At 42.7% G+C, this 26226-nt stretch overlaps 1 protein-coding gene across 3 annotated transcripts in view; it reads left to right on the top strand.

Moving 5' to 3' along the window:
• Window positions 1-716: 716 nt before the first annotated feature.
• Window positions 717-26226, top strand: part of efna5b (ephrin-A5b) — an 88230-nt gene continuing 62720 nt past the window's right edge. For all 3 annotated transcript variants that reach the window (XM_053870088.1, XM_053870086.1, XM_053870085.1), the window contains exon 1: window positions 717-1482. In XM_053870088.1, the coding sequence (XP_053726063.1) occupies window positions 1358-1482 (125 nt within the window). In that variant the 5' untranslated portion in view covers window positions 717-1357. The remainder of the gene's footprint in view (window positions 1483-26226) is intronic.

Raw genomic sequence — 26226 nt, 5'->3', positions numbered from 1 at the left:
ACTCTCAACAGCATTCAGCTGAGCCGATCCATAAAACCCACCTCAAACATGAGGACAAAGCAGTAGCTTCTTAGCTCAACAGCCCCTGGTCCAACCTCATTTTCACCTGTTTTGAAGGTGTTTGTGACCTGGGGCTCGATTCGTACCGAGTGAAGGAGACGTCTCTGTAAGTCATATTGTGTGAGACAGTGTCATGATGATCAAAATAGGTTCACCACTCTTTTTTTCTCAGACACAGGTCGTACTTCTGAGACCAAGAGTTGAGCTGCAGGGGTCAAGAAAGTGTGTTGAGTTGTCCTATTTATTTCAGTCTCAGAGGCAACAAGACAAGTGGAGCAACAACGGATTTCAACGGTAATCTGGCTCAGGTATGTATCACAGTGCCTCAGTTAGATGAAACTGCTGCAACACATGATCGGCTGTGACTCATAGGTTTCACAACCGAAGCAAACTGACACACTCTAATTTAGAAGTCTCACTAGTGATCCGAGTATGATATATACTGACTGTCTTCCCTGTCTGTCCGGTGTCGCCCCCCTGTCCCCCTCCAGTTTTACCTCACGGTAATTGAATTAACTCGGTTTTTTTTGCCCCCCTTTGAACGTGGGCGGGGTTTGTGTTTGTCCGAGCGACGCCCATTCAAATCATCTCAAGCCAATGGGACTGTACCCCGCGTCTCCGTAACCAAACCCACTCTGCTCAGTCCGGAGCTGCTCGCCTGTGCTCCCCGTTCGCTCCCCCGAGGGGTCCCGCTGTTTCCAAGTCAGATCCAGCAGACGACTTCACAGGACCCACATGGGTGTTCAGCTTCCTGCGCACGTCGCCATGGTTCCTTTATGAGGAGGACGCGGCGGGACATAAAGAGAGGCGCACGAGGAAGAGCGACACCGAGAAGGACTACTCCCCACCTCGGCTGTGACACCTCCGCCGAGAAGGGACGTTGTGATTCCGCTCGCCCCATCTCCGTTGCTTCTGCGCAATTTCTCTGCGGCTCAGTGATTGTTTTTGCCTGTAAAAGTTCCACGAAGAGCATGGACATCTGACGGTTACGCATCTGTGGACGTCCACTGAGAGAGGACTGCTGCGCTGCGCTGTCGGTGCTCTGATGGACCTTTGGCTCGCCACCTTTTTTTCTGTTCACTGATTCATCCGTTCAACACTCGCCGAGCAAGTGACCCGCAACTTCCCGGACAGTCGTTCTGAATGTGTGGCGCATCGACCCAGCATCCTCCAGCCCGCGGCCACATGTGAAGGGCAGCCGGCGGCACCTGTCCCGGTTCGAGCGCCCGAGTCCAACTCCAGCAAACCGAACGCCACCGAAGAGGAATACGAAGTTGGTTTGCTTTTGACCGTAGTGATGCTGCAAGTGGAAATGGTCCTGTTCGTCTGCCTGGTGCTGTGGATGTGTGTTTTTAGCCAGGAGCCCAGTTCCAAAGTGGTGGCGGACCGCTACGCCGTCTTCTGGAACCGAACCAACACCAAGTAAGAAGCCGCTTACCCGGCGGATCCGGTTGAAATTGTACTATTCCGTCTGCTTATTGACTGCGCAATATCACTCCTCGTCCTTCATCCGTTACCGAACCACTGTGCGTGGCTCCGCGTAAGAGACGAATGTCGAACCGTGTGCTCGAAATTTGACCTCACGAATGAACCCAAAAGCACAGGACTCACTCAACCCATATACACATTTATTTCTGGTCTTTTCTATTTTCTTTCTTGCTTTTTTTCTTTTAAAATAATCTCTCCGCTCATGTCTTAACTTGAAATACATGTCTTTGGAGTAAACTGTGAAACTGCAGTTTTGAACTAATAACTCACTCAAATGTTTGAAGAGGAATTAGTAATGTTCACTCTATAATAACATTTAATACAGAACCATTTCGGAATGAAACTGTTGCCACAAATGCGTAAATACACGCGTATATAATACTCACTACGTGGTTTTCAAGACATTCACTTTTATTTTTTTTTATTTTTTTACAACACACAAAACAAATGTTCTAAGGTTAAAATGACATTGTAAATAAACAGCAGAACTTAAGAAGAAAAAAAAAGCTGTAGATTTATTTTTACATTTCATAAGAAGGTCTGGACATGAGGAGTTAAAATGCAAACCTATCATAAAGTGTATTTAATTGTTTACCTAGGGAACACATAACTTTACAAAGACAAAGTCAACAGCAACCTTTGTGCTCAGTCAAGCATGTCTTAATATTGTATCACACTTGAAATAGCAATAACTTCCTGAGAGCAAAGATTAGGATCAGGATTTGCGCATGTCCACAGTCTTAAAAAAAAACAACAAACACCTGTAAGTTTAATTTTCTGGAGTATATATATATATATATATATATATATATATATATATATATATATATATACAGTGTGTTGAATTTCTCTTGACAATTGGAATTCTTTGGAACTCTTTTTGTGAGTGCGTTGGTATCAGATGGGACAGCAGAGAAGTTTGGAAACTTTCTGAACTGATCCCGCCAAACTTGGTGTTCAGCGCTCATGTTTGCGGAGGCTCTGGTTTTCACTAAAACTTTCCTAGCGAGTCAGACTGAGCAGCTTTGTCCTGGACTTTCATACGTCCAAACACTGTTTTAGCAACGATCTCTCACTCAACTGCCAACGCCACTTAGCATTAGCCGAGTCAAACTCTGACCTTGTTCTGCTGCACCAACCCATTAATAGAACTCAGTCAAGTCGCCGTGTTTAGATTTAAATTTGGGGAGTTAAGATCTGTGGCAGTTATTGGTGAGGGGCGCGACACGGGGCTGTTAATTTAGCGTAGATCCCCGGCTGGTGTGTCGTAGACCGTGACTGTCGTGATCTCAAACCGCTTTGTTTATTTACAGACCTAACAGTGGCAAATATCATTTCCAAGTCAGTCTCGCTGTTGATAGATTTTTTGTTTTTTTTTTTTCGAAGAGAAAGTTTTGACTAGACTGCTCGCTGGCTTGATATTTTCCAGATGTACCGACAAGTTAGTGTGCTAAGATAATTCAGGAAAGCAATACTGTTCATTTCCAGCTGCTGGTATTGACACAGAACTTTCTATTCTTTCTTATATTGCTCTTTGTGTTTGTTTCAGCGGTTGGCCTGAGGAGAAAACGAAACAGGTTTTTTCAGTAGTGCTACATATTCCAGTGACTCTCAGCACAGGCAGTGTGACTCTCACCCCTGCAGGGTTCAGGCGAGTCGCCAGGAAAGGGCAACATAACAGTTGAGGGAGTGATAGATAGCAACCAGGTCCTAATGATGACTCATTTAATTGATATTGAGTTTCTTTCGTGGCTCATGACAGCAGAGACGCTGGTGTGGCACTTTTCAAAGTGGCAGCGGTGAATCCGCCTTTGTCTCGGCGGCTCCCCGTCACAGCTCAGGCACGACTGCCGCACGAGTTTACAGTGTCAACGCCCCGTGAACAGAAAAAATAAACAACCAGGAGTCTTCAATTTTACGACTTTGTGGAGTCAAATCAACTCCAAACATGATTGGAATCATTTTTTTCACCCAAGTCCTTCTCATTTCCCTGTTCTGAATTTTAGCACTTTTCTGAGCAGGACTTTCTTAAAACGCAGCCTCGACTCCACAGAAAACACATAGTCACTCCAGATGAAAATATGTTTTTTTCATTTTTTTTCCCCCAACTACTGATACTTCAGATGACAAATATCAAATTCACACCAGAGAGTAAAAATGTAGTGTTTTTTACTGCTCTTTTGAAGATTTTTTTAAAATTTATTTATTAAAAGCTCACTCAGGCTTTCTTAAAAATACTTAAACATAAAAGTGTAGGCAAAATAGCATTTGCTTGGAGAATTAAAAAATACGTTTTAATGCCCAGAAAAGGCTCAATGACTAACAAAGGAATAACAATAGTTGTATTTTATTTTATTATTAATTTCATTTTAGTTTTTGACTTTTCAGCAGTGAAATACGAATATAGACAACATCTGTTTTTTTCCATGAACATTGAAGTCAGTTTTTAAGTGAAAGTTATCAACACTAATAATTTTTATTTCTGAATGTGAAAACATGAAAAAAAATGCTGAGCTGAATTGCAGGCTCTAAAAAGTTGTTTTTATGAATGATGAAATATTGAGACCATACAACTTATAGTTTTCAATCTATTAAATGTGTATATTTTTGGAGAGGACTTCAAACAATGCTTCATTACACATGAATGCATTGAAAAAAATAAAATGTCTGCGAAAAAATCTGTGCCTGTTATAGTATGTATTAAATGTTGAAAGGCACCTAAAACAATGTCAAGTGGTCAACCTCATTCCTCAGCCTTTACATTTTGAAAGACACTTTTTAATGAGTAATTAATAATAGTGTTGGTCTTTTCCCTGATATAAGGTTTCCCTCAATTTTTTCTCAGAAAACTGAAGAACAAACAAAGGTGCTGCGGCATTCTCATACATGTTCTCGACATTTTCCTAAGACAACATGTTGGGAAAATACCCAAATGATTTCTCATTGATGAGCTTTGAAATTCAAGTTCAAAGCTGTAAATATTGACTATTCTCACCTGCAAAAAAGATATTTTGGCAAGGGTGAATTGTAAAATTTTTGCATTTATGTTTTGATTAAAAAAGGATTTACATTACATTTTTTATAATGAAATAAATGTACTTTTTTCTGCCTATTTGGTGAGGCAAAGATGGATTGAGTAAAACTGGAATATTTATCTTTTTATTTAGTAAAAAAAGGTTACTTATGTGACGTGTTAGAGAAAGTTCATAACTGTTAAGCGTTGGTCGGAGGATCTATTCTTGATAATATTTATTTAAAACATGCATTTTTTTCTCTGCCCCATCCTGCGCTCCGTCCTTCTCCCCCGACTGGCTCCGGCTTTCCTCCCTCCCTCTCTCTGTGCCGCTCTCTCTCGCTTCCCCGGTCTCGCCGACTATAACTCTTTGACCGGCACAGAAAATGAATGAATACAATTTGATATTTTGGGAGTCCCTCCATGATTTATGGTGCAGAAAAGCCTGACAGAGGGTTCTCAGTCTCAGTGGTCAGACATGTATATGTGGGCACATGTTGATGACAATAGCAAAACCCTTTTAAAGCAAGGACTTCAAGACTTCTGAATTCCCCCAACCTTGCTTCATTGCCATTTTATGAACTCATTTACAGTCCAAATGCCAAATTCTAACTTGAGGTAAAAAAAAAAATCTCTGTCGTTTATCTGAGCTGTTGCTTTCATTGGAGTTCGTGCCAGATTAAAAAGGAGCCCCGGTGTCAGAGAGGGTTGCTTTCCTCTCCTCATCATAGATAAAAGAGGAATTACACCTTTCACCCCTCCACCTCTCATTACCTGTCGCAGACCGGTTGTACGTGAATAATCGTCCTGTCACAGCACGAGTTTGCTCCGTGCTACCGTCTGCCGTGAAAATGATATGTCACCTAGCGTGTTTTTAGGGATCAAATTAAAGGAACCTGGATATTTTTTCATTAAAGCTGAAGCCGCCTCTGATTGCTTGAGGGTGTCGTTTCTGACCTCCTGCACTTTATCATTTTTTTACTGACTTGCCGGAGGCAGAGTTTCACTCACTCCGCCACTCTCTCCACGTCTTTCTGTCGAAGGGCGGATTCATTTTAGTAACTGACCTGCCTTTTTTTTTCAGGCGGGAAATACCGTAATTGTTGTGAGAGTGTTGAAATATGTCCCGGGTTTGAGAGCTATGATGTGACTTTAAAAAAAAAAAATGTGTCAGGTCCAGGATAAACTTGTATAAGTTTCAGCAAGTCCGTGGCTCAGGTATTCCCCTGCCACTCCTCGAAAGTCAGACAAACCCAGAGCTAAAGTTCAGTTTGTTTTCCTGCTCCGTAACGCGACCCAAAAGTCAGCGTGCGGTGAGATAAAGGTAAATTACCGCCTGGGATAAAAAAAAAAAAAAAATCAAATTTAACATTCGTCAATCGAGATTCTAAAAACGTAACTGCTTGTTTTTCATTATGCTAATAGAGCATTGTGAATGAGAAAAATTTTATACGTATTTCCCAAAAAGATTCCATTTTTTTTCACTGTACATTTTCATGTGAGGTTAAAAAGTAGCACCCTAGCTACCACCAATTAACACTGTAAATACTGAAATTATATAAAATAAAGTTTTAAATATGTGTATCTGCTTGGATGCGTCAAGTCACAATGGTAAAATATTGTTCCTTTAACACACATATGTTGAAAAAAATTCAAACAAACAGAGCTCAAATATTCATTTGTCGGCCTTTTAGCACAATATCGGTAATGACAGTACGAAGAAGGTCGCGTAATGGACCGTAATGACAGTTTTATCAGTGCTTCTCCTGGAGTGTTTAAATTTACCCTGTATCATAAACGTCCGTAGTAATGTAAAACGGGATGTCGGATCCCGTCAACGGTTGTGGCAGCGTAACAACAGTTTTTATGTATTTTTTTAAAGAGAAAGAAAAGCTTGAAATCTTATTGCTAAGAAACATTTCGCAGCCGCCTTTACTTATTTCTAGATTTAAGTTTAACCAGATCACCCTTTTCTTATATGTCGCCACCTTCTGTTCAGGATTGGTACGATAGTTATTGTCATGTTGCAAACCAAGAGCATTCCAAAATACAAGCGTGTTTTCCATCAACTTTCTTTTTTTTCCTTTAAAATAATTGTACGCAAACCAGTGATGTTATCGTATTGTACTGAAATAAGCGAACTTAAAAAAAAAAAAAATCTGCTCTCCTAATGAGTTCTCCCTTTCTCAGGGCTCGGCACGCACTTCCTGTTTAATTTAGTTTTTTCTCTATTAAGTAGAAAATGAGCGCAGCAGGCAGCAGTCAATGGTCAGTCAATGTGCTTGGCACAGCAGCTGCTCCTCGCCGTGCAGGGGAGAAGGGAGAGGGGCGCGCTGGCCGTGACCCTGTTGGAGGTGCCGCGTCGTGGACAGAAGACGCTCTGTTGTCGGGGGAAGAACGGCAGTCGCGGACATGTAATCCTGCTGAAGTGTACGACGTGGGTTGAAAAAGCAGGTGTTAAATATTCACAGGGATTTCTTTTTCTCTATTCTTTGTGAGTATCCGTGAAGTCAAACTTAAAAATTACTTTTTATAAAGTCTATATTTATCCCATCAATTACTGTGCAAGAGAAATCTTGATTTGTATCGATGCCTTTTTTTCAGTTTCGTGCTCATTGTGCTTCACTTGATATGCAAGTTTTTGTGTCGTAAAAGTCGTCATGAGTGGCTCTGGCTCAAGGACAGATGGGATTATTTGTTGCTCAAAATGTTATTTCTATTTTTTTTTTAGCGAAGAATGCGACTGTATTCTGTCGACAAGTCCGTGTTTAAACTCATGAAAGTTCAAATCACCAAGCACAATATTTACCAGTCCTCTCGCTCTTTCTCAGCTGGATGATCAGAAACAAATCAAAATGATTTTACACCCACCACATGCATGCCACTAACAAAAATAATGCCTTCCTCCATTTTTTCCCCAGCTGCCCAATTTCTATGTGTTTGTTTATACGCGGGTAGATTTTCTTCTCTGCTCGGCTCTCACAGTCTCAGTTTCGTTCAAAAAATATCAGCGTTGTGGGAAGTTTTTATTTCACGGGCCAAATTGTTTCTGCAGCTTTTGACTTGCAGGATTCTATTTTGACTACAGGGGTAGATTTCATGCGAGAAAATGTTTTCAGAATAAGATGAAAAGACGTTCCCGTTTCTTACAGTCAATCTGAACTCCAAATCTGGAGCAGTAGATTTGCTCAATCTAAGGTGCTCCTTCTTGGCTGCAAATGGCGCTACCGTATCGTTCTTCATTTCATTGACTCTCCACTGTAAGATGGAGGCTTGGAAGCAGCTGTTACTGTAGTAACGCCCGGTTGATCTATCATCCCTGTCCAGTGAGGGGTGCTGCAGAGTGGGACCAGTCTGCTCTCGCTCAGACATTCAAATCTACGTTTGATTTAAACTGGATGTTCCTGCTTCGGCTGATGTGACCTCATTCGCCGTCAGAAGTATATTGTGTTTACAGGAACGAGTGCAAGAGTTATTTTTCTCTGTCAGTTGTTGGAAAATGTGACACAATTGAGACTGTTCGACACATTTTCCACAGATAGTTCCTTTCATGGAAGGCTGGACTCCCTGGGACCTGGGCTTTTCCTTATTTAACTTGGGGTGTGCTGGGATGTTTTTCTAGCTGGGCAGCGGTGTGGAGAATAGATCCCTGAGGAGAACACATCTTCACCGCACGTCTTGTGTGAATAAAGACCTAATTGACAGGCCTGAGCCTTGTAAATGACTCGTGACGTCATTTTCTTTTATTTTTCTCACAAAGGGAATGCGAGCGATCTTTGGCGTCCTTCCCTGGCACACATCTTCAAGGGTTAGAGAAAAATATTTTGATAAAAATTTGAATTAATTCAGCTGTCAGACTTATTAACCACAAAATTTTCTAGTCCGAGTTTCTGTCAGTTTTTTAGAAATTGCCAAAAATGGACAGATAAAATAAACTCAAATAAATTAGATGCTATTTGAACAACCTACACTTTTTTTACACTTTTTTTTCAGCCACTGGTTTACATCAGAAGCTTCAAAGTCACAGTCAAAGTCGAATGTTGCTGCAGTATGAGAAACATAGATGAGCTTCTCATTGTGGCAATGTGTTTGGGCTAATGGAAAGATTTACATGTTTAGGGGATCAGACCCAGAACATGAACCTAAATAAGGTCTTGGTGTTACTGAGCCTTTGTAGTGGAAGTGACAACATATTCATTTTTTTGTTCTAAATATCTGGTCCTTGTGAAGTCAGGAAAGCTGTTTCCCACCACCTGCAGACTCTCAACCTTCCAAATGTCGAAGAGGTGCTCCTTCCAACATTTCTAAACAGTCAGGAATTCCCCGACTGTGGTGGCCAAAATTTGTCGCTTTAATTTTTAGCATCCTTTTAGTGTCACAAATGGAGATGCTATTGATTTATCCGTGTCTTTTTAGGAGTAAAGCATGAATTGTTGTGAATCGCATTTCCACTTTCTTCTGGCTGAGCTTGTTTAGTTACCAGGGCTTGGAAAAATAATCGATTTTCAAATATATTGTTATTTAAAAAAAAAAAGAGCAATATTGAATGTCGATATTTCTGAACAGAATTGATGTCATATCCATTTCCTGGTGCCACTTGGCGAGAGAGGCAAGACAAATGGGAAGTGTGGGCTGACAAAAGCCTCTTTTCTGAGTGTTTTACGGCGGTTGCGAGAGAATTGACAGCCCTGTGCTAACGTGTTAGCGCTCTTCGCTCAGTATAGCTCTGGAGGATTGATTGAATGACACTATCTATGTGATCAATGGTTGTCCTGGGATGTAAAACAGGGAAGTAGTTGGATATTAGTTATTTAATCGAGTGTCTCCGTCCTGCTGCATCTGCACATTGGTCTGTGATAACGCAAGGCTCTCAATCACCAAAACAATTTATCCGCGCAAAATATTACCGTCAGAACCTTTTTATTATGTATTTTTAAATAAATAATAAATAACACTGTGTGACCTGTCGGTGGAAAATAAATACTACTCTTGGTTACTCTCTCCCAGCACGTGGTGGTGCAAGTCAAAGGCAGCCATTGTTGCTGCTCTCTGTCTACTCTACATAGGCAACACAGAAAAGCATTGACTTCAAACGTCACAGCAATATCGGAGTCAGTGTGAAGACGAGTAAAAGGGAAGTCACCGGTGTTGTATCTGGACAGCTCGGTTTGAGTCGACGCCAGACACAAGGAGAGGTCGCAGCCTGGGGTGACACAGCAAAAAAAAAAAAAGGTGTCACTCTCCTTCATTTCCACTGGCTTCTCTGTCCTCCCATCCATCTGTCCTTGCCATGATTTAAAGATGCATGTCAGTCTCTCTAGAGGTTGGCCAGTCCTGGTGGTTCTCCGTGGGGGGAAGACACAGAGGTCCTTCCCCAGCGGAGGTGTCGTCTTTGCGGTCTGGGTTTAGTGACAGAGGGGCTATTTTCTACAGAGACAGGATTAAGCCTGCTCAGGTTCAGACCCCTGCTTTGTCTCTTCTGACACTGAAGACTCCCACACACAGTGGGCCGTGTTTATGTGGGGGTGGTGGAATCATCTTGGGCTCTATCCACAGTCTGCATTGTGCCCTTGAAATTGCATTTCACAACAGACTTTGTGCATGAAATTTCCCAAAGGGTTGATACCAAAAACACAGTCAAAGGTAGATTTTTGGAAAATATCTCAGATTTTTCTTAACTCCTTAACTTTCTGACAGCAACTCTTGGGTTGAGGTTTGCCTTGATTCTTGGATTGAATATCTTGTTATTCCAAACCTTTAAATCATTGACTCTGGCATCTTCCAAAAAGCAACTCTTTAAAGTGTTTAAGAAATTCAATAATGTGTTTTCGAAAGTGCTCAGTTAAAAATACTGTTATGATGTAGGGTCAAATAATCGTGTCAGACGTCTTGTTTCACAGCCATACGTGATGTTATTTATCCATATGGAGAAGTGTGAACGTGTCTGCATGCTTATCCTGAGGCAACCTCGCCTTTAAGGTACTATTTAGTCAAGGGGGCGCCGCGGGGTTTACTGTGTGAGAGCAGCATTATTCTTGACCCAATTCTCCTGGCTCGCCCCTCTGAGGGCTGCTTGATAGTTTTTGCATTTTGTGAAATTGCATTGTGCGCATGTGGTTCCTGGAGGAAACTGAGCTGACTGTACTTTTTCTCGAGGCAGAAAAAAAAAAGATTGATTTTCAGAACGTGTGATAAATCCCATCTTCACCGTCTCATGTGGGCCCAGCTCCTACTCCACTGGTTGACTCTGAGCATTATCCCGCATAACCAAGTATGACACCCCAAAGAACACTGGATATACAGGCGAGGGCACACACACACACACACACACACACACACTGACACACATCGGACCTACAGGGGCACTTCATTATGTCTTTGGTGAGGTTCAAGTTCCAGAAGTGGCGGAGTATTTTCTGCTTATTTATTTTCTTCCTTGAAATCAGCGAGCCTTGGAGTGCAGGAGCCTTTGAACTGTGGCCTATCCCATGACTGCAGCCCTGGGTATTAACCCTGAGCCACTGAGAGGCTTAAAAAGCCATCAGCTCATTGTCCAGAGACACAAAAAAAAACCCCTTCCTTTAAAATCCCCCCTTCATCCCTCTCTTCTCTTTCCTCCTTCCCTCCTTTCTGAAGAATGCTTGGAGCTGGCCTCCGCTGGCATTCATATTAATCAGTTTTAAGGGTCTAATGAGATAAGTGAGACTTAGGGGGAGTCCCCAAAGTGGCCTAAGCCCTCCAGATAAACAGAGGTGGTGAGTGCTGCCGGTGGCCACATCCTTACAAGTGTGTTTTTTCCCCTCACACGTTCAACAGACACAAACTTTTTAATGACCTTAATCTCAGCGTGACACCAAAACCTAACCAAAACAAAACCCAGATAATTCATGGACAAAATTAATTTTAGACCAATTTACCAGGGAATTATAACCCCTTGTCTCCCCTTTGTTTCGGGGCTTAATGTTGTTTTTTACTGGTAACTTTCGACACGTTGTGGTTCACGAACTGGAGATGCCATTACTATTAGTGACTCACTTTACTATACCGCTGTGTCAAGGACAGACAAACTCAATTTAATACATAAAATACATTCACCTTCATACATAAAGAAAATACAAAAATGAATAAATAAATAATGATTTAATTCACTTTTTCTTTTTAACAGCGCCACTTTTTCAATTTGCATTGCCTTCTTGCCTTGCTCTCTTTTTAAGATAAAAGTGATGTAAAAGTGGAAACATTTCAAAACAGAGTTGATGAGTAATGGATTCACACTGTATTTCATATTTGTGTGTAATTTATAATTGAATTAAAATTGTTTATTGGACATAAAACCTTTTCTAACAACACTGGTGTTTCGTAGATGGTCAGCCACCTTATATTCAGTAATTTAAATCTAATTCAACATTTGAGTTTTACTTTTAAATTCACAGCTAAATAAACTTTAAAAAATATATATAATTATTTTAAATGCATATAACTTATCTGCATCTGTGTCATTCATCTGAAGCAACCTTCAAATCCACCACAATTGTGTGTCAATGTTATTCAATCGCTCTTGTAATCTGCTCCGTGGTCGTCGACAAATAGACTCGGTTAAGTGTGGATTTTAGGGGTTTAAAAGATCCATCCATTCATGTGATGCACTAGACAAACACCAAGTCAATAATAACCTGCTTTGACCTAATCCCCATCCCGCCATGTAGTCGAGGAATATAGGCCACTTGGGTTCCTCCCGCTTATTTTTAAGTCTTTGTTCTATATTATCCCCTCTTGCCTCTCCAGTCTGCTGGATTATCAGATCCATAACTGAACTTGGCTGAGGGGTCCTGCTGAGGTGACCCCATGCAACCACCCTCATTAACAGGGCCAGTGTTGTTTTTTTCTCTACTGCTCTCTGGTCTTTTTTTTTTTTTTTTTTTTTTTGCGAGAGCTTGTGCTGGAAATAATCCTAGCGTGTCCCCTGAAAACAGTTTATAATTCTGTGAGACAAAAGTACACATTTTTACACGAGGTCTTAGGCGGTGCGAACAAGTCCTCTTAGATTTCAGCTTCACCTGCTGTTGGGCTCCTCTGGGCCGCCGGACTCGGCGACCGGACACATTCCAGCCAGGATTAAACCCCACATCGCAAACGGAAGCACAAATAAGTGGGATGGCGGGGGATTTTTTTTTTTCTCTTTCTGTTTTTCACCCTAAAAGTATTTGGCTCAGCTGCTCGCTGAATTGTTTGACTTGGAGACCTTCTGTGGCATAGCGCTATGGTAATGGGAGCAAAATCCTTCTGTGAATAACCGTGGCTCTCTATGAGCGCATTAAAATTAAAACAGCATGATTTAAAAACAGATTGCAAACCAAATATTTGACAACTGTTTAATGAACAACAATAAAGGCTAATGTTTTCTTGTCCTACCTGAATCTCAAGTAACTCAACTCATTTTGAAATGTTTATTCATCCATTCATCAAACAATTTAGTGGCTGATGAATAAAACAAGGGTTTTGCTTAAAGTCAGCATGAATAATTCCACTATATATTTCAAGCAAGTCTATTCTGAGCACATAGTTTCTATTAGGCTTCTGCAACTGTCATCTATTCCACAGCCATTTGACGTCCCGTATGCAATGTAATTGTTTCATCACTTCTTTTCTCATTCTCTGTGCGTGTAGAGAGCTGCCACGAGGTAATGTATTCTATATGTTCAATTTATTATGCCAGAGTACATGGAAGACATTAAACATTGATTTGTGTTTGTGATGTCCCTGTCAACCTCTGTTCCTATACATAAGAAATGAGGTCAAGGTGGAGGTCAGGGTTTGCAAAGGTGACTCAAAGGTGGCGTGCTCGTCTCATCGCTCATGACCTTGGTTAAATTATTCATTGCAGTCTTGTATGGCTGCATGCTGGTGGGAGATGTGCAATGAGTGATAACGCTGTGCAAAATGGCAATTACAGAAATGTATTTACGCTTAATATGATGTATGGTTTATCTCCGTTTCACCCAGGGAAGACCAGACTCCATCAGGTCAGTCATAATCCGGAAATTTGATTAAGATGGTAGTCATCAATATGGGTAACTACCAAAGTGGTACATGGAAAATAAAGTGTTCTTAATAGCTGCTGTTTATTTGCTTCATGGAGAGAAGTTGGCAAAAGCTTTTCCCAGCTACCTAGGGACCACCACACAGTATAGATTATGGATGCCAATGTAAATTCCTAGTTCAAAATGTGTAAATAAAATGCACTTCTGATGAGTAAGGGCCTCAGAAGAATGCTAGATTCCGTTTTCAAGCTTGAGTTTTCTCATAAAAATGGACAATATTCACAATCACTGGTGATGCATTCATGGCAACTGAGGAACATGAAGTGACCTGCCATGTTAATAATGCAGAGCCACGACCCTTTCCACTGTCCTTCCCACCTCTGTGTCCTCTCAGGAATTACAAGAGACGTCCGTATATTCAGCCCCGGTCAGATTGTACATTAGCGGCAAAGCCTCCTCGCCTGTATCACTAGTCAGAAGAACATGGCACAAAGATGGCTGAATTATTCACACTCATAATCGGCCTTTATGTCCCGCTGCCAAGCCTGGCCCCTCTGTTATTCTAGTGCATAATTGATATTGCTCAGAAGTGGAAAAGTTAGAATAGCAGAAGTAATGCGAAGCGAAAGTGTAGTCAGGCAGTAAAGACGGGGAAAGGGGGGGGGGGGGGGGGGGGGGGGGGGGGGGGGGGGGGGCATTGATGGGGTAGTGAAGGGGGATGGATGGATTGTGGTGGGCCCCTATAGGACTTTTACACTGAGATTGTGTTAGCCTTTATGGGGCTTAGACCTAGCTAGCGTGAGGATCGCGTGTGTAGGTCCGCCAGACAAGTCTGAAGGGGGAGAGAAGTGGGGGATAAAAGTGGGATAAGGGGGGATGAAAGCAGGTTGGAGGGAGAGGAGATGGAGATCCAGAGTAACAAGGCCTGACGCTTAGCCGGCCCAGAATGCGGTCTGCCTCTCCCCTGAAGTGACTGTGGAGCTCCACCGTGGGCAAATACATTATTAAGTCAAAATTCAATTGTAACACAAAATAGAACTAAAAAACTGAATCGTACTTTTAACTCAGCTCCCGTGTTTCACGCGCAGGTGGCTGTTAAGATCACTGTGGTTCCAATACAGCGGGTCCTTTTGCTATCTGCAGGCTCAGGCCAATCGTGAAATCACGCTGCAAGCACGGTGATCGATAAGCGGCAACCTCCAAAGACTAGAACTGATTGCGCTCATTCCTTCCCTAAAGAGAAGGGTAGGAAATTGAGCCGCACGATCTGAAAGCAGAAGACCTCCTGGTTGGGTCCAGCACCCAGCGATTGCGCCCTCATCTGCTCTTTAGCTGGAAGGCAACAGGGATCTGCTCCAACTCATTGGCAGCCTGACCTGTATTTGTGTTGGCCGAGCTGTTGTCAATAATGTAGCCTGGCTTGGGGTGAAAGAGATTTTCTCTATGACTTGATAATATTTTCAGGTGGTTTTATTGGAGTCATTTTATCCTCACCATACCGAGGTAGTGCTGCCTTCAACATGATGGTATGCTCAGTAATTTTGCTCATCTTCGTCGTGAAACTTCAAACACCTTTTCATCCCAGTTAGAAAGTCTCCGGTGGAATTGTTAACATGGCTTCAGGTGTAGTCTGTTTAGCACCTTTGTGACCCTTAACAAAGCCTCACTAACTGCTGCCTTTTGTGTTCCATCACAAAGCTTTTTTAGCTCCTAATAACACCGCAGCACCGCCGGTGTCGAGGGAAACCTGAGATAAGGTCCACATCAGAGAGTCGGTGGGAACTGTTTAATCCGCTTCTCGAAACCAAACCAACACACAACAAGCAGGGATCATGTTTGGCAAAGTGGCCCGCTTTGATGGAGGTATCGGATGGTGCGAGGAGGCGGAATGGAGATGACGGAAAAAGGAAAAGCAGCTGAAAGCTGGTTGTCTGTTAAAGCTGCGAAAGAAAACATCTGGACTTCTAAAGAAGTTTTGCACGGTGTGTGGTGATGGCCACGTGGCCACTGCTTTGTCGTGTTATTAAATGATACTAACATGTAATACATCCAAAAGAGTTCACATCAGCTGTCAGTGTTGGTGTGATACCACCCAATACAAAATTTCATTTGACTTCTCCGTTTATCTTGATCTTTCCTGTCACGTATTTCGTCCGTCAGACAGTTTCACTTTCTAATCGCAGCCTAATGGAAAGTATGGTCCACCACAGCTGCTACAATAAGCCTATAAACTCTTCAAGGGGAAACGTTAGGAGCGATATGTCTCTGAAACTCATAAAGCCAATTTACGAGTGCACTTAGGTCTGCACACCTACCGGAGCCATTCAATAAAGATGCATGCAGAGATTGCACCAAACTGGCCGAAATTACCGACATTTAAAAGTCATAAATGAGGATCGATACGCAACAGCGGGACAATTAATCTCTGACTTACACTGTTACTTCTCAAATGGACTCCACTTATTTTTAGCTAAAATATCTGCGCTTACAAGCTTTACATTGATCTGACTTTATTGTCTGCTTTGCTACTGCTCTTCAATCACTTGTCCTTTTATCTTTGGGCAATAGGTACTTTGCACTGACTTCATTAGACATTTTTCCTACCAACAAATTCGTAAACGTAAATAAGCTCAAGGGAGCCGCAAGTACGGACAGTGACTTGTAAAGTTGAAGAGAAACCAGTGAGAGAGCAGCCTCGGAACCGATGCGGGCACCTCTGTTGGCGCTGGCTGCTGAGCTGGAGACAAACCAGAAGATGCCTGAATATAAATGACAATGAACCTAAAAAAAAGGTTGGGGATGAGGGAACTGAAACGCATATCAAACTCATGGCCCTGGGGCCAAATCCGGTATGCCAAGCCATTTTATGTGGCCCAGAAGCATGAAATGCAAACGCCGTTTTTGAAAAGGGTATTTGAGAAAAAGGGAAAATATGCTGTCTAGACTTTAGGAATGTTTGTTACACACCAGGGGTCTTGAACCTGTTCTGCATTAGGTGCAGGTTTTTGTACCAGCCAAGAACCTTTTCACCAATCAGGTGTCTGAAGAATCAGTCGATAGAAATTTTCAGCTGACACCTGATGGGTTAAACAGTGTGTTCTTGATAGGTTGGAACAAAGACCCTGATACAGGCTGTTCATTGAATATGCGTTTTGGCCTGTAACTCTGTCTTCAGTGTTTTGGCCTGCTGAGAAAATGAGTACTACAACCCTGGCTTACTTTACTGGGAGGGATCAAGCAAACTAGTCCTACAAGTACAAATATATTTTTGCTTGTCCAGTGAGAATCCTACTCAATGATCATAATAACATTAAAATAGCATGTAATAACAATGCAATTGTGCAGAAGACAGGGATTTTCTTTGGATGATAACAGTGAGTAAAAGAGTCATTCTGTCGAGGTGGAGTGGCCAGTATAGCTGAGCTCATAGGCTTATTTACAGCTTGGCTCAGCATGCTGATGTTGGAACGCTATCATTGCTAGCAGGTATAGATTCGATCCCTCTCTGCCTCGCTGTGAAGTTAATTGAGGGAATCCTCCTCCCACTGTGGCAATGGACTCTCTCAGACCTGCATGTAGACGACATATCCAAGTCTCATCCCCGCGGTCTGTTTCTGACTGGACTTGGTTGAGCCGATAAATCTTGCCCCGGTGACATTTTGCATGCTGAAACAGACCCTCCCCACAATGGCACATGCCACCAATTGCCTCTAATGTGATATCATTAATATGATCTAACGGGCTACTCCGGGTCACTAATCGGATCGTACAGCTGTCAAATGCGTTATTGGCGTTGGCTAACAGTAATTGCCTAGCTAACGCTTTGTTTTTGCATATTTGAGCAATCATTGTATGTCACTGAGTGTTAAGAGGAGTGAAGCCGGTGGAATAAATGTGGAGACGTCTAATCCAAAATGGCAGTGTCTGGCATTTAAGTGAGATGTAATGCAATGTCTGACCGGTTATTTATCAGCGTTTTATGTAAAACAGAAAACTAATTAAATGTCACCGCAAACCGACATCAACCAAACGCGGGTGCGGAAATACATTTTGATAAATGTGCTGTCTTGCTTTTCTCTTGATTTATGTCTCCCTTCCTCAATGTTTCTGCCTTTTCAAAGTTGAACATGAAATGTTGTGCATTCAGTCAGCAACCTCTCTTCATGTATCATCTTCCTGTGTGTTCCTGCTGTGCTGTAATCACTTTTTCCACAGAGCACATTTAAATCAACTCTAAATTATTAAAAAACACAACCAAAAATGAAAGCAAAACAACAGCTCATTGGACACTAATCTTGGCCTCGGTCAGAGTGACCTCTCAGAAGCCAGACTTGGCGACGGGATCTGCCCCAGGGCATCACACAACTCTTGGGACCCGTCACACGTCCACCCTGAAATACAGTCCTTCATTTGATCTCTTAGTTAAATTGAAAGTTTTTATTGGGAAAATTTAATTCCCCTTCTGTTCTTTTTATGTGCAATATTCCAGCATTTCACTGACCAATAATGATTTTCCTGCCCACTGTTTATACACTGCAGCCCGGGAGAGATTTAATGTGTAGCTGCTGCTGGGTAGCAAGCTTTAATTGGAAGGTCATGGGGACATGTTTCAGAGTAGCAGGAGATCATCCATGTACTGCAGATTTAAAGGTTATCCAAACTCTCCCGCTGACATAAAGTTGTAGTTTCCTTGTTATTATATTAGCCATCTGGATAGAGATTATTGCGCCACTAACAGAAGACGTCAAGACAGCTATGATTCTTGTTTTATGTGGTCAAATGGAAAAAAGTTTAAAAGAAAAAAAAAGTTCTTTTATGTGAATTACTTTGTGAAACCTTTAGCACATCATTCAACTAAGTTCACTGATCATCTTCTTACTTCTACAATTCAGACCATATATATATATGTGATGCGGTGAAATAGGGTCGAGGGATTTTTCCTACCATCCTGGAGTCACTGGGGAACAGCTGCCTCTTCTACTGTATGACATGCCAGGATTTAACCACAGCGTAGGCTCGTCTGCAAAGCTGAGACGTCTGGATGCTACGCGTAACTCGGGGGCTCCATATCTGCATTTCGTGCCACATTTTGTGTCGATTGCCAGGCCTCCTCTCACGCTTGCCTGGACTTGTGTCGTTGATGGGGATGGGGTAGAAGTGAAAAGGCCATTTGGGGGGAGGAATGAGAAAGAGGAGGAGGGTGGCGGCTGGTAGGTAAGCGGTCGATGTCTGGCTTATGACTTGAATGTAGGCTGCAGTAGACCGGGTCATGTGGTGGACCCACAATGCACAGCTCCCTGGATGATTCTTGGCACGCTATGTTTTGACCTCGACACACAGGCACCCCAGCAGATTGTGGATGTTGTGATGCTTCAGTGCTTTTCCACCCACACTTGGAAGCAAAACAATTATTGACAACGGTGGTAAAGGTGAAGGTTCTGCAGACAAAGAAGCGGGATACGCTGACCACACGGGCGGGCACATGGAGCCGAAGCAGATATGTTTCGTCCACAGCACATTCCCTCTCCTTTCCCTTGTTTTTGTTTAGCATTTGTGCTTAGGAAATTGATTTTCTCATCTGTTGTCCCCCTATTTCCTTTTATTGAAGCCCCTCTGCCACGGTCTACTCAGTGCTGCCAGAATCAATACAGTATCTGCATGTCGTCCACACCACAATAATAGCGGCTCATGGTGGAATCGCAGTGGGGGGTTAAAGATGGCGTCCATCATCCTTTTTACTCATGTATATGTTCAAGCTAATGCAGGACCTCAGTGACATTAAAGACAATCACCTCCTTTTTTAGAACGCAATAGAGAAAGTCGTAAAAGTACAATGCGTAAGAGGTTGACTCAAACCACAAAACCTCTTTTCTGTCCTCGTATCACTTCCTCTCTGCCTGTTATTTGACTGTATTCAGCGATTCTGTCCAGCAGCATCAAGCTTTGTCAGGCTTGGTGCGGCGCTCCCATGCTGGGGTTGCTGTTTCCTCCAGCTCCCCTCTCTGATGACAAATGACCTGTGTCTCCACATCAGACACTGGGAGCCGTTGTGGGGGTCGGGTGAGAGGGAGTTTAATAGTTTAAAGTGCCCCGATATAAGGACTGAATTTAAACAAGGTGGAGGTGGAGAGGGGTCTGTTAACCGCAAGGAAGTCAAATGCATATTACAAAAGGCTTATATGATGAAAGCCAGCGGGGGTGGGGGAGTCTAGATCATGGGCCAGTAGGACCTGTTCTTGAACGCAGTAAAATAGTAGTGGATTTTCCTTTATGCCCCTTAAAACGGCTATGTAATGAAAGAACGAAACCACGGAGAACAACGTGGCACACATGCCTCACCAACGTGGCATAATGATCTCACAAAATACAGAGTTAAGGGTTTGGCAAATGTATATAAGAGAGTTGTACGCAGAACAACTACATGAACAAGGGGAGCTTAATATGTCGGTGACAATGAGATTGAGCTCTTAACACACACAAAGTTGAGGTTTGATCATGCAGACAAAGACAAAAACCAAATCTACCCACTCTGAGACTGAATGAAAATGCTGGTCTTGTGTGGACGAAAGGACTCTCTGTCTCAGATACGACTTCCTTTGCATGGATCGGACCTTAATGTTACAGCTAAACTGGCATAGATAAAAGTGACAGTTGGAGTTAAGAGTTAAGGATCCACAGTACTTTCGAGAGGATGGAATAGTGCTGTGATTTGAGACTGTTGTTCCAGCGTGACAGCACACAGCGTTCCTCTGATTCACCGTTTGTCACAGGATGTCGGCCCAGGGGTGGGCGCTGATTCACACTTTCACAGGTTTCTCCAAGACTTTCAAATAGAAAGGGCTAATTCTTCCCCCTCGCCATTGTTCTCCTAGGTAGCCAGTAGTTTTTGCAGAGTGACACAGATTCACCGTAAACATTTGCTCACCCTTGGCTCCTGTTTGGCTGTACCTTCCTCACCACTCACTCTGTCAATGCTTGATCTTGCTGATTCAGACAGTTGTGACAGCAGCATCAGCACCCGGAGTCTTCGTCAGGCAGACACCGTGGACGGCCACGTAGGCAGTCTGTGTGTGTCTTTTTGAGGAAATGTGTAGTCATGGGATGCCTCATTTCATTTGCTTTCTCTTGTGCTGAACCAAAATAAACTGTAAATGCAGTAGCATCTCAATAGACGTGGCAGAGACGGGTCAATGTACGCCAGGCGTCCAGTTGGCAGGGCTGTTAGTTCGACTAGCTCCGTTTCTCTGGATGAAAGTGAAACGTGCATTTTCACAAGTCACTTAAGGCAGACTCCTAAAATGTAACTCGGGAGGAATAAGGATTAGCTGGCCTTGTCGGATATTAATGAGGGGTTTGAGGAAGCAAATGCAGTCGGGGTAAATTTCATTCACTGCACTGTGGCGATCGTGCTACAAATGAAGGGATATAATTTGGGAAAATGATTGAAAATTGTACTGTATGTTCTTAAAATACATATGTTAATCTGATATGGGATTCCTTGTTTGACTCGACCTTGCTCTCCGCATTAAGTGGTGGCATTCCAGCATTTATTTCACCTGTTAAAGAATATTCAAGTAAATTTAGTCTTCTAAATTGTTGTTCCTGTTTCACCTTCTGGAAACTATTATACATTTCTGCTACCCAGGCGTGGAAATGATGCTGCTCATACTCAACTTATATGAGTATTTTTTAAAAACTATAACCTGTATTTGACATCCCAAGCCTTGTCACACCTCTCTCAGTGCACATCTGCCTTTCGAGTGGCGTCCAAAAAAAAAAAAGCCCACCCTGCAAACAAGTGCACGATTGGTTCTCATTCTGTTATTTGCCGAGATTATTGCTCTCACCACAAGCAAACCGCACCAGAGGTTTGTTTGGAATCCATCTGAGACCATCTCATTCAGATGGTCAAAGGGTTTGTTTTTGTCCACACCGGAATGTGATTGGTGTTTTGATAACTGCCCAAACGAATTGTACATGAGGTTAACCCACAGAGGGTTTCGATTAGAACAGTCCAAATAGCTTTTAAGACTCCACTGAGGTGCTGTCAGATAAATACAACATTTCAGTGCGCTAACATCCAATCATTTAAATTGTTCTCATTTAAAAGGTCCGTCTCATTTGCTTATCTCACCAGACACAGAAACAATGCCGTCCTTCCGGCTTCACCAATCTCATTGGTGTGCGGTTGAGTTGAGCCAGCTAGTTTTCTGGTAGTTGAGCGTGTGTCAATGGGGTCCTCAACTCCTGCTGTGTTAGAAGAGGTTGGGAGGCGGGTGGTCCTCAGTAGATTAGACACCATCTGTTGCCTGGCATTTGACAACAAACAGCCTTCTTGCATTTACATGTCTTCACAAACACAAGTATCAGTTGCTCCCTTGATCTTAGTAACCTTCCAGTTTCAGTACATTCTCTATGTATGTGGCCCTTCTCTTCCCTCCCTCCTGTACTCTCCTTGTGTAGGCTGAGTGGGTGGGTCTTGGTATGGAAGACATTAAAGATGTGCCCCTCTCCTGCTGGGACCAATCGTCTATGAAACAGACACATTAGTGGAAGCTAAGTGAACAGTATTGCCGCTGTGCATGTACAATGGTCCTCGATGCTGAGATATAACATTTTGTTTAACACACCAGACCCCTCACACAGATGCACAATGTCGTGTGTGTGCACCACCACATCTTTCTGCTGCAAACTATTTTCTTTTTAGTCCCACATTCAATGGTCTCATGAGTAAGTACATTCAGTGCTATTATTTCTTCATGTGTTTAGAGGTCTGTTTAGGTTGTCAAGCGTCACTATTGGTGCTATTCTTTCAATAGAAAAAATGTCCTACGAGTCATGTGCAATATATTGCTGTAGACCCCAATTTAAAAATGCTTTTGAGCCCTGTCATTTTTGTGTCAAACATCACACGTTGCTCCTAAATGAGCCCGCGGGCCATTTAGTCGCCGCTGTTGGTGCGACTTGTGTGTCATCTCTGTTTCATTCTCCTCCTGGGGCACAATGTTTTGTGGCCAAGCTAAAGGTCAGAGATGACTTCATGGGGAAAGGGTCAGTCGTCAGTGCCACCTTTCAATCTCTTCCTCTCTCAATCTTTCCATCTTTCTTTCATGTATTTCAGCTCCCTCTCTCATGTGTGGCTCTTGGTATGTGGACTTATTAAATTTTCCTCCAGGTGGGTGACGAAGAAGACAGGGCGGGATCAGGGGAGTCATCCCCTCTTTGCCGCTTTCATCTGTCTCCTCTCTTTCATTCCCACCAGGCGACCCTGGTTGTGGGTTCCTCGTGACGGAAAGGCATCCCGTGAACCTCTGGCCTCTCCTGGCATTGTCCTCCATGATGCCTCCCTGATTCAATCTAGAGGTCACATAGTGGAAAGGAGATAAAAAGAGATGTCCCGCGTTCACCTTTCACATATTAAACTGAGACCACACTCTCTTTCAAGCTTTAAGGCGACCAGCAGGGCAGAGGATCCAATTATGTTTCCGTGGGTCCTCTTTGTTTTAAATCAATATGTTTTTGAGAACCTCATCTTTTGTCTTTCAGATGAAGTGCAGACGTACACACACAATTTATGACAAACTTGAAAACGTATGGGAATGGCAATGCTGACACAGCATCTTCTTTTACCTATTATACTTACCTATTATGGCGGTTTTCTCTGTCGGTCTCGACCATCCTTGTGTAGAAATTCTGTGTCTGCGCAGTCCAAGACCGAGACAAGACCGATTGCATTTGAGAGCGAGACAGATCTTGAGTACTACAAGACTAATGGCAACATCAGTACACCCTCCTAAACATACCCAGCCAACAATCTGCATTCACAACTATATAACACAGAAAACTAAAAACAAAAAAATAGTTATCCCTTATATAATATGGAATCCATCCAGAACATTGCGCAGGTTGAGTAAAATAAATAAAAAAATCTGGGCACGCAAACATGCACTGATGCAACATGGTTTTTGATGCCTGAAGCCAGACGGAGCGTCACAAGCTCAATGCTTTCGATGGGACTGAGAGGTTCATGTATAGTGGACTAACATGAAATTTGCGTCTTGAATTGCATTTTTTTGTCGCAATGTGACCCAAAAGCAATGTTAATCTTGTCAGTTCAAGTTGTGCTCCAACATTTGTGACCACAGGGTATTTTCCCCAGTGACAGTTCATTTAGAGCTTCCTGTTTTTGTGCTCTACCTTGACTGGGGTAAAAAATATTGCGTGTTCGAAGAGAGATGCCAACTTCCTTTCATCCATCCAGTAAAGCTGACCCTCTCCACTTCACCCCACTGATTATGCCTGACAGTTGCTCCTTCTCATCGTCGGAGATGACAGAGTGTTGCTGCTCTACTCACGCAGGCTCATCGTTCAACCACGGTTGGCCCAAATCGAGCAGCAAGATTTGGTAGCAGGGAGGAAATCCTTCTAGGCTCTTTTCCTATATTAAACTCATTTTTCAGCGGGTGGATAGGCGAGTTGTGTGGCATCTGAATGATAGTATCAAATTATGTGAGGGGGATGCCTATTGACTTTTTGGGTTCAATCTCCTTTTGAAACAAAATAGAAGCCTTTCTTCGTCTGCTCTTGATGATTTACATGACATTTAAAAAAAAAATTCATGATCAGTATTATTCTGTCCTATTTGTAATTCGTGACACGCATGGAGGGAAAAAAAATCTCACACCCACACAATACAGCATTAACCAGGATTAGTGTAATTTTGTTTTGAGAGGATGTGTTGTGCATGACAGCGTTAACAACACAAGGTGTCATTTAATACCAGTAAACTGAATGAATTCGCTCAACTTCCTCATTTCGACATTGGTATATTTACTGCTGCTTGGATTCCAGCTCGCTGTTCTTTTGCATTCCACGCTTCTCTAATGGATTATTTAATTTTAGTCTTCCAGAATGCTAGCAATTTGTGAGAAAATTAGTCCATTTCTTCTCTGTAATTACAGGCATGTGTGGATAGACGGAGCGTGTTTGAATCACCCGCATGTGCCCATTACTGGTTTCATTGTAGCTTGCTGGAGCTTGCTCCGCAGACTGGTTTGCCAAGAAACTCTGACCTCATTCGAAAGACAGTTTACTTGATGCAGCATTAGTTATATACACAAACACAAAGAGGTTTCAGAAGCCGCAATGATGCTAAATGAATGTCTTAAAGCTGTTGCGCTCTGGAGGAGAGATCTTCAATACTGACTAGGCGTTCTAGGGACTCCACTTGTGCTATAAGTTGGGGAGGAAAAATGTCAGTGTTTTCACCAGGGAATGTGGGGGTTGATAGGATGGCGAAGGGGTAAACCGGTGTAGGTCTTATTCTAATCTACCTTCAATCTGCTGTGGCGTGAAGAAATGCTGCGTGGTTGGAGGTTTAGGTCAAGTCCCAAATGAAAACCCACAGCATTCCGCCAGTCCTAATGGCGTGTCGTGTTCGTGCCTTCTTCAGCTAGTAAATGTGTGTGCATGCACATGTGTGTCCATACATTTTCACACGTCCGCCATATCAACTGAGGTTTCCTCCGTGTTACGTAGCAAGGGGGCATTGGTGTCTCGGGGGGCTCTGCGTTTACGCTAAGTCCCTCGTAAAAGATCGTGATCGTGGACGATTGTGTGAGAACGTGTTTATGTATGTCTGGATGAGGCGCCGACAGGGCTCTCTCAGGGTGGGTTTTAATTCCAAATGGACGTGTGGGGAAGGCGAAAGTAAAAAGTGCGTGTGTGTGTGTGTAGTGGGGGTCCATGCCACCCCGGTGTAAAATGGTTATTGTAGCGTAATGAGCGTGGTGACCTAAGTCAAAGCTTATATTGAAGAGTTTGACCTTTTCAGTTGGTGGGAGAGGAAGTTTGCCCCCAATATCCAACTGCAAGTTTTTTGTTTTTGTTTTTTTTTTTAAGCAATGACATGCCACACTGAAATACACACACACACAAGCTGGGTTTCCATCACCCTTCACAAATCCCCCAAATCTAAATAGCACAGTCAAAAACTGAAACACCTGTGTGTCTCCAGACCTTGGCAAACTTTGACAGAAACACATTGCCACCATACTTTTGACATTTTTTAAATAAAAGTTTAGAGTCTCTTCAATCTCCCAACGAAAACTTTGACAGGAACCTGTGACTGGGAACTGAAAACTGGTGCCAAATGGGATTTCAAACAGTCAAAAAATTACATTTTAAAAAGACATCATAGGTGAGTATTTCATGTTCTTTTATAACTCTACAGTGTTTGAGGCGGTCTTCCAGAGACGTCTTTGCATTTAGAGGCATAGAATATATGCTCACATTTAAGGTGCACATCTGCGGTGGATGAAATGATCGTGATCTCGAATTGGAATTAGTTTCCATTGTTAAAATAACCCTCATGCTATCACTCGCCAGCGTATTGCTCATCTGTGCAAAAATACTTTTCAACAACTGTCAACTGAAGATCCTGTCATGATTTCAAACCCGCTGCTGTTAAAGGTAAAAAAAAGTTGGATCTCAGCTCACCATTGTCTTGATGGAGGGAAGGACTATCTTGTTCACCTGCTTTCAACCGCCTTCTCATTTGCATTTGGGAGTCCTGCCAAGTCATACCTACTGCTCAAGGGGAAAAGATGGGTCCACTGATAACAC

This window comes from Synchiropus splendidus, chromosome 7 (assembly GCF_027744825.2).
Source record: "Synchiropus splendidus isolate RoL2022-P1 chromosome 7, RoL_Sspl_1.0, whole genome shotgun sequence".
Taxonomy (NCBI): domain Eukaryota; kingdom Metazoa; phylum Chordata; class Actinopteri; order Syngnathiformes; family Callionymidae; genus Synchiropus; species Synchiropus splendidus.
The sequence above is the reverse complement of the archived record's forward strand: the minus strand, read 5'-3'. Positions and strand labels throughout refer to the sequence as shown.